The 12,176-nt window shown below is 53.1% G+C and overlaps 1 protein-coding gene across 5 annotated transcripts in view; it reads left to right on the top strand.

Annotated features, from left to right (window-relative positions):
- The window catches only part of RAB11FIP3 (RAB11 family interacting protein 3), an 85,476-nt gene that overhangs the window by 63,993 nt on the left and 9,307 nt on the right, over nt 1-12,176 (top strand). For 3 of the 5 annotated variants that reach the window (XM_073899776.1, XM_073899774.1, XM_073899777.1), the window contains exons 5-8: nt 883-1,032; nt 2,557-2,691; nt 7,390-7,425; nt 11,547-11,640. In XM_073899776.1, the coding sequence (XP_073755877.1) occupies nt 883-1,032; nt 2,557-2,691; nt 7,390-7,425; nt 11,547-11,640 (415 nt within the window). The remainder of the gene's footprint in view (nt 1-882; nt 1,033-2,556; nt 2,692-7,389; nt 7,426-11,546; nt 11,641-12,176) is intronic. The other 2 variants (XM_025877682.2, XM_073899775.1) reach the window with 2 other exon arrangements.

The raw sequence follows: 12,176 nt of genomic DNA, 5'->3' as shown, positions 1-12,176 counted from the left end.
AGATTCTTGTGGATTAGTGGTGAACAGCTTAATCCAGCCCTGGTGGAGGAGCTGATGACATCACAGCTGTTTTCTGTTGCCCTTGGTAAAGCCCTGGGCCCCCTGGCATTGGCTTAGCCTCTGCCACCTCCAGGCATGCCCAAGCATCTAGCCTGGCCCCATGACCCTGTGCTCTGGAAGGTGGGTATGGAGGAGTGATCTCCCTCTCAGAAGGAGGACAGGTGCTAGCAATCCCTTTACTTTGCCCGGTTGGAGTCTGCTAGTCTGAATTTTATATCACAGCAAAAATCTGCACCCACTCTGGCCAGTGGCTGTATGAAGAGGCATGGGGTGCATTTGCTGGAGACATGGGCCTGTGTCCACGGCTGAATGCATGATGTGTGAGGCTGCTGAGCAAATTGGGGTGTGCTGGAAGTGTACAACGAACCCCAGATTTCGAAGACTTGTTACAAAATAAATAATATAAGGGCGCCTGGGTGGCGCAGTCGGTTGAGCGTCTGCCTTCGGCTCAGGTCATGATCCCAGTGTCCTGGGATTGAGTCCTGCATCGGGCTCCCCGCTCAATGGGGAGTCCATTTCTCCCTCTGCCCCTCCCCATGCTCATGCTTGCTCTCTCTCTCTCTGTCAAATAAATAAATAAAATCTTAAAAAAAAAAACAAAAAACAAAATAAGGAATACAAGAAATGATACTTCGGATATGTTGGAATAAGTTAAAATATATTATTAAAATCAACCTATTCATTTACTTCTTTCTGACACGGCTGCTGGAACATTTGAACTCCAGACACGTGGCTGGTAGCGCATTCTGGTGGAAGGTACCGTCACACCCGCGGTTCTGGGGCCACAAGTCATAGTGTGTCACTTGTGTTTTGCCTTTGCAGATCCCACCTGCACAGCCAGTCCGTCGTCACGGTGATAGGTGGCGAGGAGCATTTTGAGGACTATGGCGAGGGCAGTGAGGCAGAGCTGTCCCTGGAGACCCTCTGCAATGGGGAGCACGGCTGCAGAGACCCCGCTTTCCCTACCCCCAGGTAACGCAGCCCTGCACTGCGGGTGTGTGTGCATGTATGCACACGTGTGTACCCATTTGTGTGTGTAAATGTGTGTGAGGGCGCGGGGAGGGGAGAGAACATGTAAGTTCTACTCTCAGTAATTTCAATTATGTAATACAATGTAGTTACCATGTTTTACATTCAATCCTCAGACCTTATTCCTGTTGTAGCTGCGAGTTTGTACCTGTTGATCAGCCTCTGTGGGAGGCTTTAACATGGCAAATGATTCTTTGGATTCGTTTCCTTATAATTATCAGACATCCCCAAATTGTCTGGGAAGTTCTGGCTGACTAAGCTGAAGTGCTAGGCCTGAAAGGGTGAGGCCTTCCCTCATGGAGCTGATCCTCCCCCCTTGCCTTCCACAGGGGCCTCACTTGTGTCCACACAAGGGGCCTGTGGCTGGTGACTGGCCCACCTGAGGGCGTGCCTGCCCCTGTAGGTGAGGCTCTTGCCTGGCTCAGCACCTGGTCCACATCTGTCGCCTCTCCCCTTTGTGGCCAGTTCTGGAAACCCTCTCTCTTTGCTGACAGCAGAAGCCGAGTACCTCTGAACCCACATCTGCAAGCCCCTTCCTTTGCCCAGACTGTTGCCCTGGCCCAGAGGACCCCCCAGCCTGGGAGAGGGCCTCTGTGGCAAGTCTGGGAGTTGGCGTGAGTGACGCGTGTGCGTGCTTCTAGCTGCTCTCTCCACACGCACATCCGTGGTGGTGTTGACGCACAGGCGGAGGACTGGGCGCTGCTAAACGTGTGTCTGTCCAGCTTGGTAATCTTTCTTGTCTGCTTAGTCTGTGCCTCTCATGTGGTCTTCTCACTGTTTTCTGTCTCACGTGTAACTTCTGCACTACCACTGACATTTCCCATCAACCTGTCTTTACATGGAACCTCCAAACGGGCTTCCAAAAGCCAGCAGGTCCTAAAGTTGCCGCAGGGGCGTGGCTTTCCTCTTCCCTCAGTAGGCTCCCCGCCAGTGCCCTGAAAGTCCATCGAGATTAGATCACGGGGGGGCAAATAGAATCCGGAGTTTTTAAGGAAGGTCTTAAAAATGACAAAATTATCGGTGATTCCTCACGCACGCACCGTTTTTGAGGCTGGTGGGCTTTAGAGCAGTTCTTAAAAGTAGCTACAGTACAGGAAGTGAGACTCCACCTGTGCTTTGCTCTCACATTGATGTGTTTTTGACAAAGGAGAAAGTAGTGTGTCCAGCCGTTTACTTGTTAACGAAGGGGTTTTGTTTTACAATGAAGCCCATGGGCCACATCTGTTTCTCTGAGCACCTGACCAGGAAGAGCAGGTATGTGGCCAAGTCCCCTGCTGCTCGAGCTGGTGCATGTCACCACTCCTAGAGGTGATGTTGAGGGAGGTGGGCTCCCAGCGGTCTAAAGGAAAGAGCCAGAATCTTCCATAGGTACCCGACAACATGCTTCTGTCCAGACCCTCCACGGAGTCACAGATAACCTGGTGGGCCCCTCACTGTCTCCTGAACTGACACTTCTCATCTCTCTAGCACCGACCCGCTTGCCGCAAAGCTGCACAGCATCCTCACTGATGAGGCTTTTGAGTTTTACTGTAGCCAATGCCACAAACAAATCAACCGCCTCGAGGATCTTTCTGCTCGCCTGAATGATCTTGAAAAGAATAGGTAACTGAGTAGTGCCTGGCCTTGCTCTTTGTTAAGTGGGAGGGAGAGTCTAGTTAACCTCAGCGCCGGCTGGTGGGTCTGGCCAGGGGTGCCACTGGCTCAGCTGGGCCGAACTGCAGCGGAAAGGCGAGTATGCTGGCACCGGGCCCCTTCCTCTGCCACCCCTCCCCCCCGCATGTGCTGAGCCTGTGTTTGGTGCACTCTGCCCTCTTGCTGTGTGTGCATGCCTTAGTCCGAGCCACTGCTTCTGACCCCACGGGAGGGAACTACCTTCACACGCTGTGTGTCCTGCATGAGGAAGTCCGGTGTGTGAAAAAAACAGATACTGTCTCCATCTTACTAAAAGATTTCTTTAACTGAGAGTCACACGAAAGGGCTTTGTGAAATTTAAAGTTACATTTGGTCTTTAAAAACTGATTTGAAGGGGCGCCTGGGTGGCCCAGTTGGTTAAGTGACTGCCTTCGGCTGGGGTCATGATCCCAGGGTCCTGGGATCGAGTCCCACATTGGGCTCCCTGCTCCACGGGAAGCCTGCTTCTCCTTCTGACCCTCCCCTCTCATACTTTCTCTCTCAAATAAATAAATAAATAAAACCTTTAAAAAAATTAAAAACTGATTTGTAGGGGCGCCTGGGTGTCTTAGTTTGTTTAGCATCTGACTTCCGATTTTGGCTCAGGTCATGACCTCAGCATCCTGAGATCGAGCCTCACGTCAGGCTCCACACTCTGTGGAGTCTGCTTGGGATTCTCTCTCTCCCTCTCTCTCTGTCCCTCCCACAGCTCATGCCCTCTGGCTCTCAAAAAAAACCCCAAAAGAGATTTGTAAACAGCTTTCGGGAGTATATGTTTAAATCAGGTGAGCCTTTCCTAGAACCTATTTCTTTTCTTTTTTTTTTTTAAAGATTTTTATTTTTAAGTCCTCTCTACATCCAACATGGGGCTCAAACTCATAACCCCAAGATCAAGAGTCACATGCTCTACTGACTGAGCCCACCAGGTGTCCTCCAAACCCATTTCTGTAAGGCTGCCTCAGACTGTTACCAGAATATCCAACTTTGCTACCCTGTATTTAAATGGGCATCCAGGACTGAGCATATGTGCCTAATGCACCCTGGCCTTGGTCAGTCCCCATTCTGCCCCTCTTCCCCGCCTCACAGGTCCGGTCTGTGTGTAAGTGTTTGCCTCCCTCTCCATCCTCCACACCCAACCCTACTCAGGTCAGAGCTCCAGAAGGAGTCCCTTTTGCTGGCTTCCATCAACTTGTCACACTCCAGTTAAAGAAAATGGGTTTGAGTAGCTTGTACATATTGGCATGTCCATTGAGCATATTGTTGATTTAGCTTCTCGTATGGGTCAGCCCCTGGGTGGCCAGCCCAGCAGAGCTGGTGAGTGGCCCATAGGGAGCTCTCATGCTGGGCAGGATGGGATGGTAGATGCTGATCAGTGCTGTGGGCTCCTGGGTGGCAATCTGGAGTGGCTTCCTGAGAAAGGGGGCCTTGGGTTGGTGGGAGGTTACATAAAATGTGGCAGAAAGGCCAGCCATCCTGATGGCTTTGGTGTGTTTAGAAGAGTTGTCTTCCAAAAACTGCTCCCCTGTGTTGAGGATCCTGCAGCCAAAGCCACCTCAGTCTTCCTGGTGGGTCCCTGTGGCTGACAGCCCTGCTGTACCTGCTGACCTACCTCTCATTCCAGTGCAGCACGTTTAATGTCTTCAGCCCCTTTCCTTATGTTCTGTGCAACACCCACAACACAGGCTAGAATCCAGCAAATACCCAGTCGAGTGGGGAGGCTTCTTTGTGGCCAGTTGGCAGCTTCAAAGGGGAGTCTGCGGGGAGGTTCCAGTAGTACTGACAAGAACCTAGCCTTCCGGGGAGACTTGGGGGAAATGTGGCATTTAGTGACTTCAGAGACCTGCTGGGTCTATTGTAGGGAAAACCAGTCTTTCATTTTACATACTATGTGTTTAGCTGGGTGTTCAGTGCTCCGGGAAGTTTCCGCCACCTGGCTGGGGAGGGGTCTCCTATGCTTCCCATATGGAGATCTGCTCTCCTGCTTAAGTGGGTTCAAGTACAGGAATGCCATGTCTGTATTTGAGAGTTAGCACAAAGACATGTATCTCGTCTCTCATTTCTGGAGTGATCTTTTCTGTGCTGAGAACCTGCCACAGGACGGCCATAGTCGCCTCTGCCGGGCCTTTTTTTTTTAAGTGATTTTTTTTTTAAAGATTTTATTTATTTATTTGAGAGTGAAAGCGAGAGAGATCACAGAGGGAGGGGGAGAAGCAGGCTTCCCACTGAGCATGGAGCCCAATGTGGGGATCGATCCCAGGAACCTGGGATCACGACCTGAGCCGAAGGCAGCCGCTTAACTGACTAAGCCACCCAGGCACCTCCTCTGCCGGGCCTTTGGAGGGGAGCCTGGGACACGGCTAAGTGTAGCTGGCAAGTCCATGGGGCCTTGTGTCCCGTTTCAGCCATTCCCTGAGGAAGACCCTATCGAGGTGGGTTCATATGCCATTAAAATCGTTATTGTAATCACAATACAGCTGTTGGGAAATTTCTTCCAAACACTGAAGTTAAGGAGATCTAAATCTTGCTTGTTGGTTTCCATGGAATTGCCACAAAATAAATGTATTTGGTTTCCGTTTGTGGATGGTAAAACATGATTCAGTCCCAACTGTGTCTGGAAGCTTTGATGTCAAATATATATATATTTTTTAAAGATTTTATGTATTTATTTGAGAGAGAGAGAGAGAGCAAGCACAAGCAGGGGGGAGACGAAGAGGGAGAAGCAAGCTCCCTGCTGAGCAGGGAGCCCGATGCGGGGCTCGATCCCAGAACCCTGAGATCGTGACCTGAGCTGAAGGCAGACACTTTACCAACTGAGCCACCCAGGCGCCCTGTCAAATATATTTTCTACCCAGTGAACCTCAGAACATGCCTACGGTGATCCTGTTTTCCAGGTACCTAGGAGCCTCTCTGAAAAAATTCATTATGTAGAAATTAACAAGAATATTAAGAAGAAATCAAGAGTAAGAAGGTCTATTTTCCAATTATAAACCTCAAAACTGGACTGGCAGTGTGATCCCTGTGAGGTTGCTGTGTCCCGAGTCCCCGTGCTATTAGGATGAAATCTGGGGTGTCAGTCAGGGTCCTGCCAGGAGAGGGGGCACACGGTAGTGTGAACGAGGAGGGTTTAATAAAGAATGAGTAACTGTAACTGGGGACTGAGTGATGAGGCGCTGGCTGCTGAGAGTGACGGAGGCTCGCCGGAACAGCAGCTTTTAGGGGCAGCCAGCCCGCCTGGCACTGAGGGCCCACCTGCTGCCCGGCCCCTGGCTATGGCGGTGGGCAGCACATTGCCTCCCCTGGTGCCACACTGGTGGGACTTGTTGGGAACCTACCTTCTAGAACTTGATGGGGGTCTGCCCTCTGGCTGCCAGAAAGCCTCACCGGGAGGGGCCTCAGCAGAGACGCTCTGTGACAGAACTGCCCGTGGAGCTGGGAGGATGCCTCCGGCACATGGGGAGCCACAAGGCAGGCTCTGGGGTGAGAGGGACCAGATGTAGCTGAGCACACGAGGACATATGGACACATGGGGGCCCTCCAGCACCCTCTATTGGTAGAAACTGCAAAGGAAGAATCGGAAAAGGGCCCGGATCCATTTCCACAGAACAAGTAGGAAGGATGCGTGTGGAGGTGGGAGGCCGTAAATCCGTAACTGACACGGCACCTGTTTCTCCTCGGATAGAGTTTTCTCCCCGAGCCATGAGGGCATCGTAGGTGTATCTGAGATAGCACGCTGAAGGGAAACAGGATGGGGCTGGTTCCCAGTGTTGGAGGGCAGCTTCTTGTGGGCTGAGGCCCATAGCTTAGCAGTTACATTGAAAATAAAACTGGGGGCGCCTGGGGGCTAAGTTGGTGAAGCGTCTGCCTTCAGCTCAGGTCATAATCCGGGGGTCCTGGGATCGAGCTCCACGTTGCACTTCCAACAGGGAGCCTGCTTCTCCCTCTGCCCCACCCCCCGTGCTCTCTCACACACGCTCTCCATCTGTCTCTCTCAAATAAGTAAATGAAATCTTAACAACAACAACTCTGGACTTGAGAAATGAGAGACAAGGTAAGTCTGGCCTTTTTTGCCAGTGCAGACGATTCTAATCAGCTGGACGATATGTAACTGACTGTATTTACTGCCCTGAAGTGGCCACAGGAGGGGCCTCTAAGTCACTGCCTGGGCAGGATTTTGGATCCTGCGGTTTCAGTGCCTAAGTTAAAGCTGATGACACAGAACAGGCCTGTGTCACAGTTCTTGTGGGGGCCTCTGATGGCCAAGCGGTTGGAGGGTATGCATTTGGGGCATGGCAGTTGCCCGCAGCTCGACCCAGTGCAGCCGACTGGTGGGTGCAGTGCTGAGCTCAACCTCTGAGCTGAGGTCTGGTCGTGGCTCTGTCTGGGATTTCTGTGGGAGTGGAATAATGTGACTTGCTGAGGCCTTGGCAAGGCCCCGAGATTGCTCCCGTGTCCCTGAATGCTTTGCTGAGCAGACCTTTCTGTGCATGGTGCTGGCCTTGGGGGCAGGCGCTGCATGCCTGTGAACATGCCCCCAACCCCATATCTCTTCAGCCTGAATTTCCTGTTTCCTCCCATTCCTCCCTGTCTGTTCTCTGACATGATTTTCCTGTTTATTTTGATTTTGCACAGTCCAGCGAAACGGCTCTCCAGCAGGAAGGTGGCAAGGTAGGAGACCCGTCGTTATTTACTGAGATGTTCTTCTGAAATGTATCACTGATCATAACTCTTTAAAAACATGTTTGGAAAATACCATTCTCCAAGGTACTTTTTTATTTTTTTAAATCTTTGGAAATTACTTCTCGTGGTTTGGGACTGAAAACAATTCTCGGGGATGGGTTCTGAAAAGAATCTCCACTGCTGTGAGCAGACCGTGGTTTGTGACGGGGAGGTTTGTGCTGAAAGCGTCTGGCATTGCGTCCTTCTTACCAAGTCTTTGCCAAAAGGTCCAGGAGGGTCTGGTGGCGTCCCCGTGTGTCTGCTGTCTGCTAGCCCATGGTAGCATCTGTGAGGGTCATGGCAGAGCCCAGGTCTGGGGTCTGGGTCAGCTTCTCCAGCGGCTCTGCTCTTCCCGCCCCCACTGGTTCTCCAAGGTGAGGAGAAGGTGGAGGAGGCGTGCCTAAGGCCGATTTTCTGAAGAATACGCTTTTGTGGCCATTTCTCCACTTTCCAGCTTTGGGTTTACCTGTTGGCTTCCTGTGGTGAGAGATGGCAGTGCACACCAGCGCCCTGCCCCTGCCAGGCTCTCTCTGAGGACGGTTTTCGCAGGCTTGTCCAATGACCGCGTCCTTCCCAGGACGCTGCGTAACGCACACTCGCTTCCTTTCTCAGACCAGTGGTCTTCTGGAGTCAGTGATGGCAGTGCTGTGGCTACTCGCCTCGCCTCCTCATGGCGCCCCTGCAGCTGTCTGGGCGCCACCCCCAGGGCGTCCAGCATTTGCACCAGCTCAGCGGCTGTGGGCGGTGGTCCTCTGGCTCCCACGTGTGCTCCAGTACTTGTTTCAGGGCTTGTCATTTCACTCCCAGATCCTGTCTTCCGTTTTTGGGTTGTTTTTGTTTTTGTTTTTTAAGATTTTATTTATTCATGAGAGACAGAGAGTGAGAGAGAGAGGCAGAGGGAGAAGCAGGTTCCCCGTTGAGCAGGGGGCCCGATGTGGGGCTCCATCCCAGGACCCCAGGATCATGACCTGAGCCGAAGACAGACGCTTAACAACTGAGCCACTAGGCGCCCCCAGAGATAAATTTTTGAGACCTTGCTGGGTTTTTTCTTCCCGTCCTTTGGCTTAGTGTAGGACTTCCGGTTGGGAACCCTTTGCCTTAAAGCTTTGCAGGCACCACTCAGTACCTTCCCGCACTAGGGCTGCTGCTAGAGCCCTGAGGCTTTCTGGTTTTCTTTGCAACCTTTTCTCTGGGAGCTTTTCAGCTGTTTTCTCTATCCCTCACGTTCAGAAACTTTACGATGAGTCTTAGGAGTCCTTCTCCCCATTAATTCTGCTGGGCAGAAAGACTGTTTGATGTGGGAGTTCCCACCCCTTAGTCCTGGGGACATTTCTCAAGCTGTTTGACAGCATTGTCCGCCCCCGTCCTCCTTCTGAAACTCCTGGTTGTGGCCCTGACCGCCTCCTCCTTGCTGCCCCTGCAGCCCTCTGCTCTGGCCCCTTCTGTGACGGACCACAGGCTCTTCCTCGCCATCTCTTGTCCTCTTCTTTCTTGATAGAGTTTCCCTCCCAGCCGGTGCTGGTGCTTCTGTCCACCGTGCAGTGGTTGCTCACAGCTGCCGGGCGGCCTCTGGCTGGCGTGCGTGCAGACAGGCTCTGTGCCGGCTGCCGTCCCAGAGGAACCCATGCCTGGCTGTTAGGCTTCAGGATCTGTGCTGGGCTGTGTGTTTGCCGCCTGTGGGCCCAGGTGTCTGGCTCTGCCTCTGTGAGGGTGCGGTCTCAGGTGCTGGGCCTCCCTGGTCGGCTGCAGCCCTCCTGCCCCTTTCCTATACCTCTTCTCTCTGTGGCCTGTGAACCTGTTTTTCTTTTTCTGTAATCTTAGGGGCTTAGGACCCAGCAGAAGCAGAGGTGAAGGTCATCAACCCTCCTCTGCACTTGTTCTCACCATCCCCCTTGTAGAGGAGCATCCAGACTCCAAGGAACATAATGTTTGTTCCAAACCACATGGTGATTACAAGTTAGCATTGCTTTCCTCCTCCCCACACCCATGTTCCGCCCCAGAGACGCTACAGGGGCTGCAACGAGGGAAGGTAAAAGTCTCCGCCCAGCCTCCCACGTCCAGGATGTGGACGGGCCCTGGGGTCCCTGGCCCGTGCTGCCTCAGCTGTCTGCTCAGTCTGCCCGCTTCTTTGAAACACCCTCTGAGAATGTGATCTTCCCTTTGCAGATAGGCTTTGGTATGAAAAAGCCCAGTGTGTAGGTATTTATAGTTGTGGTTCACACACGGAGCGTATTCCACAGTCTGTATGCACACGCACCCATGCACACGCACTCACACACACACTCACACGCACACAGTTGTAATCTGCCATTTTGCACTTAAAACCAGCACTAGAATTCTAAGGAAACTGAAAATAACTGGTACTTTCACTCTTCACGGTGTCTCAGGCCTTTGCAGGCGGCACTGTAGCCGGATCGTGGGGTTTGGACCCACCAGCTCTGGCCTCTGTGACCCGGCTGTGTGTTTACCCCACGTGGAAGTGGCTGTGGGGTCAGTGTGCGTGCAAGGACCTGGAGGCGCCAGCACAGGGCTGGGCTCAGGATGCGGGGGGCGGGGCACCAGCGGGACGCCACAGGGCCAAGGGCGCCCACAGGGCAGAAGGTGCTCTGGGGGTGTATCAGACATCTCCCACAGCCTACCCTCTCCTGCTGAGTCTCCCGAGTGGGGGTGGGTTGATGTAAACAAGGCCCTCCCCTTCAGCATGTGCCTAAAGTGGCCACATGCCAGCCGTCACCTTCCTGTCCCATGTTCAGCCCTTGGGAAGCGCTGTGAGCTCCTGGTAGGAGCTCAGGAGGGGGTGACAGGCCTTGGACTGTGGCTTCTCTGCAGGGTGGTCTCTGGGCCTGGGGTGGGCAGTTTCCTGCCCCCGGAGTGACATGAGGAGCTCTTGTTGGGGCTAAAGCCATGGGCATTTAAAAGCAACAACTGGACAAAAACAGGATGACCCTTTGGCTTCAGTGTCTCACCCAGGACACATCCAGGAACTTGTGATCCCCAGGGGTAAAGGTGCCCTTCTTTTTTGTTCCCCTTAGAACATTTCTGGAAAAAAATTAAGAAATGCACAAGCTCAGTCAATACTAAAAAGAAAATAGAACTTCATACATTTAATAACGTAGAGATCTGCGATATAATTTTTAATAGCATTTTATTGAATTCTTATTCTGTGTTATATCCTTAACAGGAGCTGTTTATATATAAAATCTCATTTACACCTTGTCTGTCATGGGAGAGTAAGGCTCAGGGAGGACGATTGTCTGCCTCAAGGCCACACAGCTCTGAGCCTCAGGCTGCTGCGTTGGGAGCCTAGGTCGGTGCAGGTAGACATGCTACTGGCACTCTGGGCAAATGATCTGAGGATTTTAAGAGGAAGGAAATTAGAGCTGCTACAGTGTCCCCATAGCCAACAAGACTGTCTCTAGGGGGACTGCAAACGTATTTGCTGAGCACCTGTGAGGGGGCCAGTGGCTGAGGAGTGAAGGCAGGGGTTTCCACAGGTCCACAGGATTCCTGGGCCGCACAGCACCCGGTGTGGCCCAGGAGGGCAGGGGCCCTCTGGCACCTGGTGCTGGGCCTTTGGAGCTGTTGCTGCAGAGGACGGTTTCCAAGCTCGACTCCAGGAGAAACTCTGGGTGAGACCCCGGTCTCTCACTGTTATTGCCACAACGAGTAGGTTTGAAAATCAAGTAGCAAGAGTGCATGTGGGTGACGCTGCGTATGGAAGTCAGGATCCTGAAGTCACGTTTCACGGGCCGTGGCAGAAGACGAGATTATTTCCTATCACAGAGAGGAATGAAGTCATGTTTTATTACCCAGGACAAAGTACCTTCACCTGTTAGCTGCCAGGGAAGGAGGCCGGGAGGTCAGGTTCCAAAGAGCAGCGGGGATTCTCTCCAGCCCTTGGGTAACAGCGTCCTGCTGGGATCCCTTTGGTGGAGGCCTGGGTCCGCGCTGCTGGGTTCCAGTTCTCAGATTGACCTGGGAACCCTCATGTTTACAGAACTTGTCGTCCTTCCTGTCTCTGCTCTGCTGAAGGGCCTTCTCTGGACTGGCCTCTTGTTTCTTCTCCACAGGCACCTGCACCAGTCAGGGGCCTTGACCATGGATGCCCTGCAGGACCCTGCCCCAGACCCCATGGAGGGCATGGAAGAGGACATTGCTGACAAGGTCAGCCTCGGGGTGCAGGGCCAGAGGGAGGGCCCCCTACTGATAACACAGCCAGGTCTTAGGGCGCTTGTGGGTGCTGCGGCATCATGGTGCAGGCCACATGGGGTGAGGGGTTGGGTGAGGGGTGGTAGTGGTGCCATCGGGGGCTAATTAGATCCTCCGCCAGTCCTGACATTGTCCAGCAAGTTTCCTAGAGGCCCAGTGGCCATGGGATACGCAGAGCAGGAACGGAGAGGTCAGATGTGGGTCCATCCAGGTGCACTGACGCTCAGACACTCCTGTCACCTGGACCCTGGAGGCAGGACCTTCGGCCGCTCAAGTTTTCAGGGTGGTGATCACAGAGCCAGACCACGTGTGGAATCAGAGTTCCCAGAGAGGCCTTGTGGGGTGGGTTCCTTGGGACCGGGCAGCCTCGCTGTGGAAGCGACCCCAGACTTCTTGAGGGCCAGCTCAGCAAGAGGTGAAGAGAAGGGGTGGCAGCACACCCTTACCTCCTCCCGTCCCCCCCCATGCTCACCTCCTCCCGTCCCCCCATG

Source organism: Callorhinus ursinus, unplaced genomic scaffold (assembly GCF_003265705.2).
Source record: "Callorhinus ursinus isolate GAN/ISIS: 27379988/994484 unplaced genomic scaffold, GSC_fseal_2.0 scaffold13, whole genome shotgun sequence".
Taxonomy (NCBI): Eukaryota; Metazoa; Chordata; class Mammalia; order Carnivora; family Otariidae; genus Callorhinus; species Callorhinus ursinus.
This window is presented reverse-complemented; position numbering and strand designations above follow the sequence as displayed.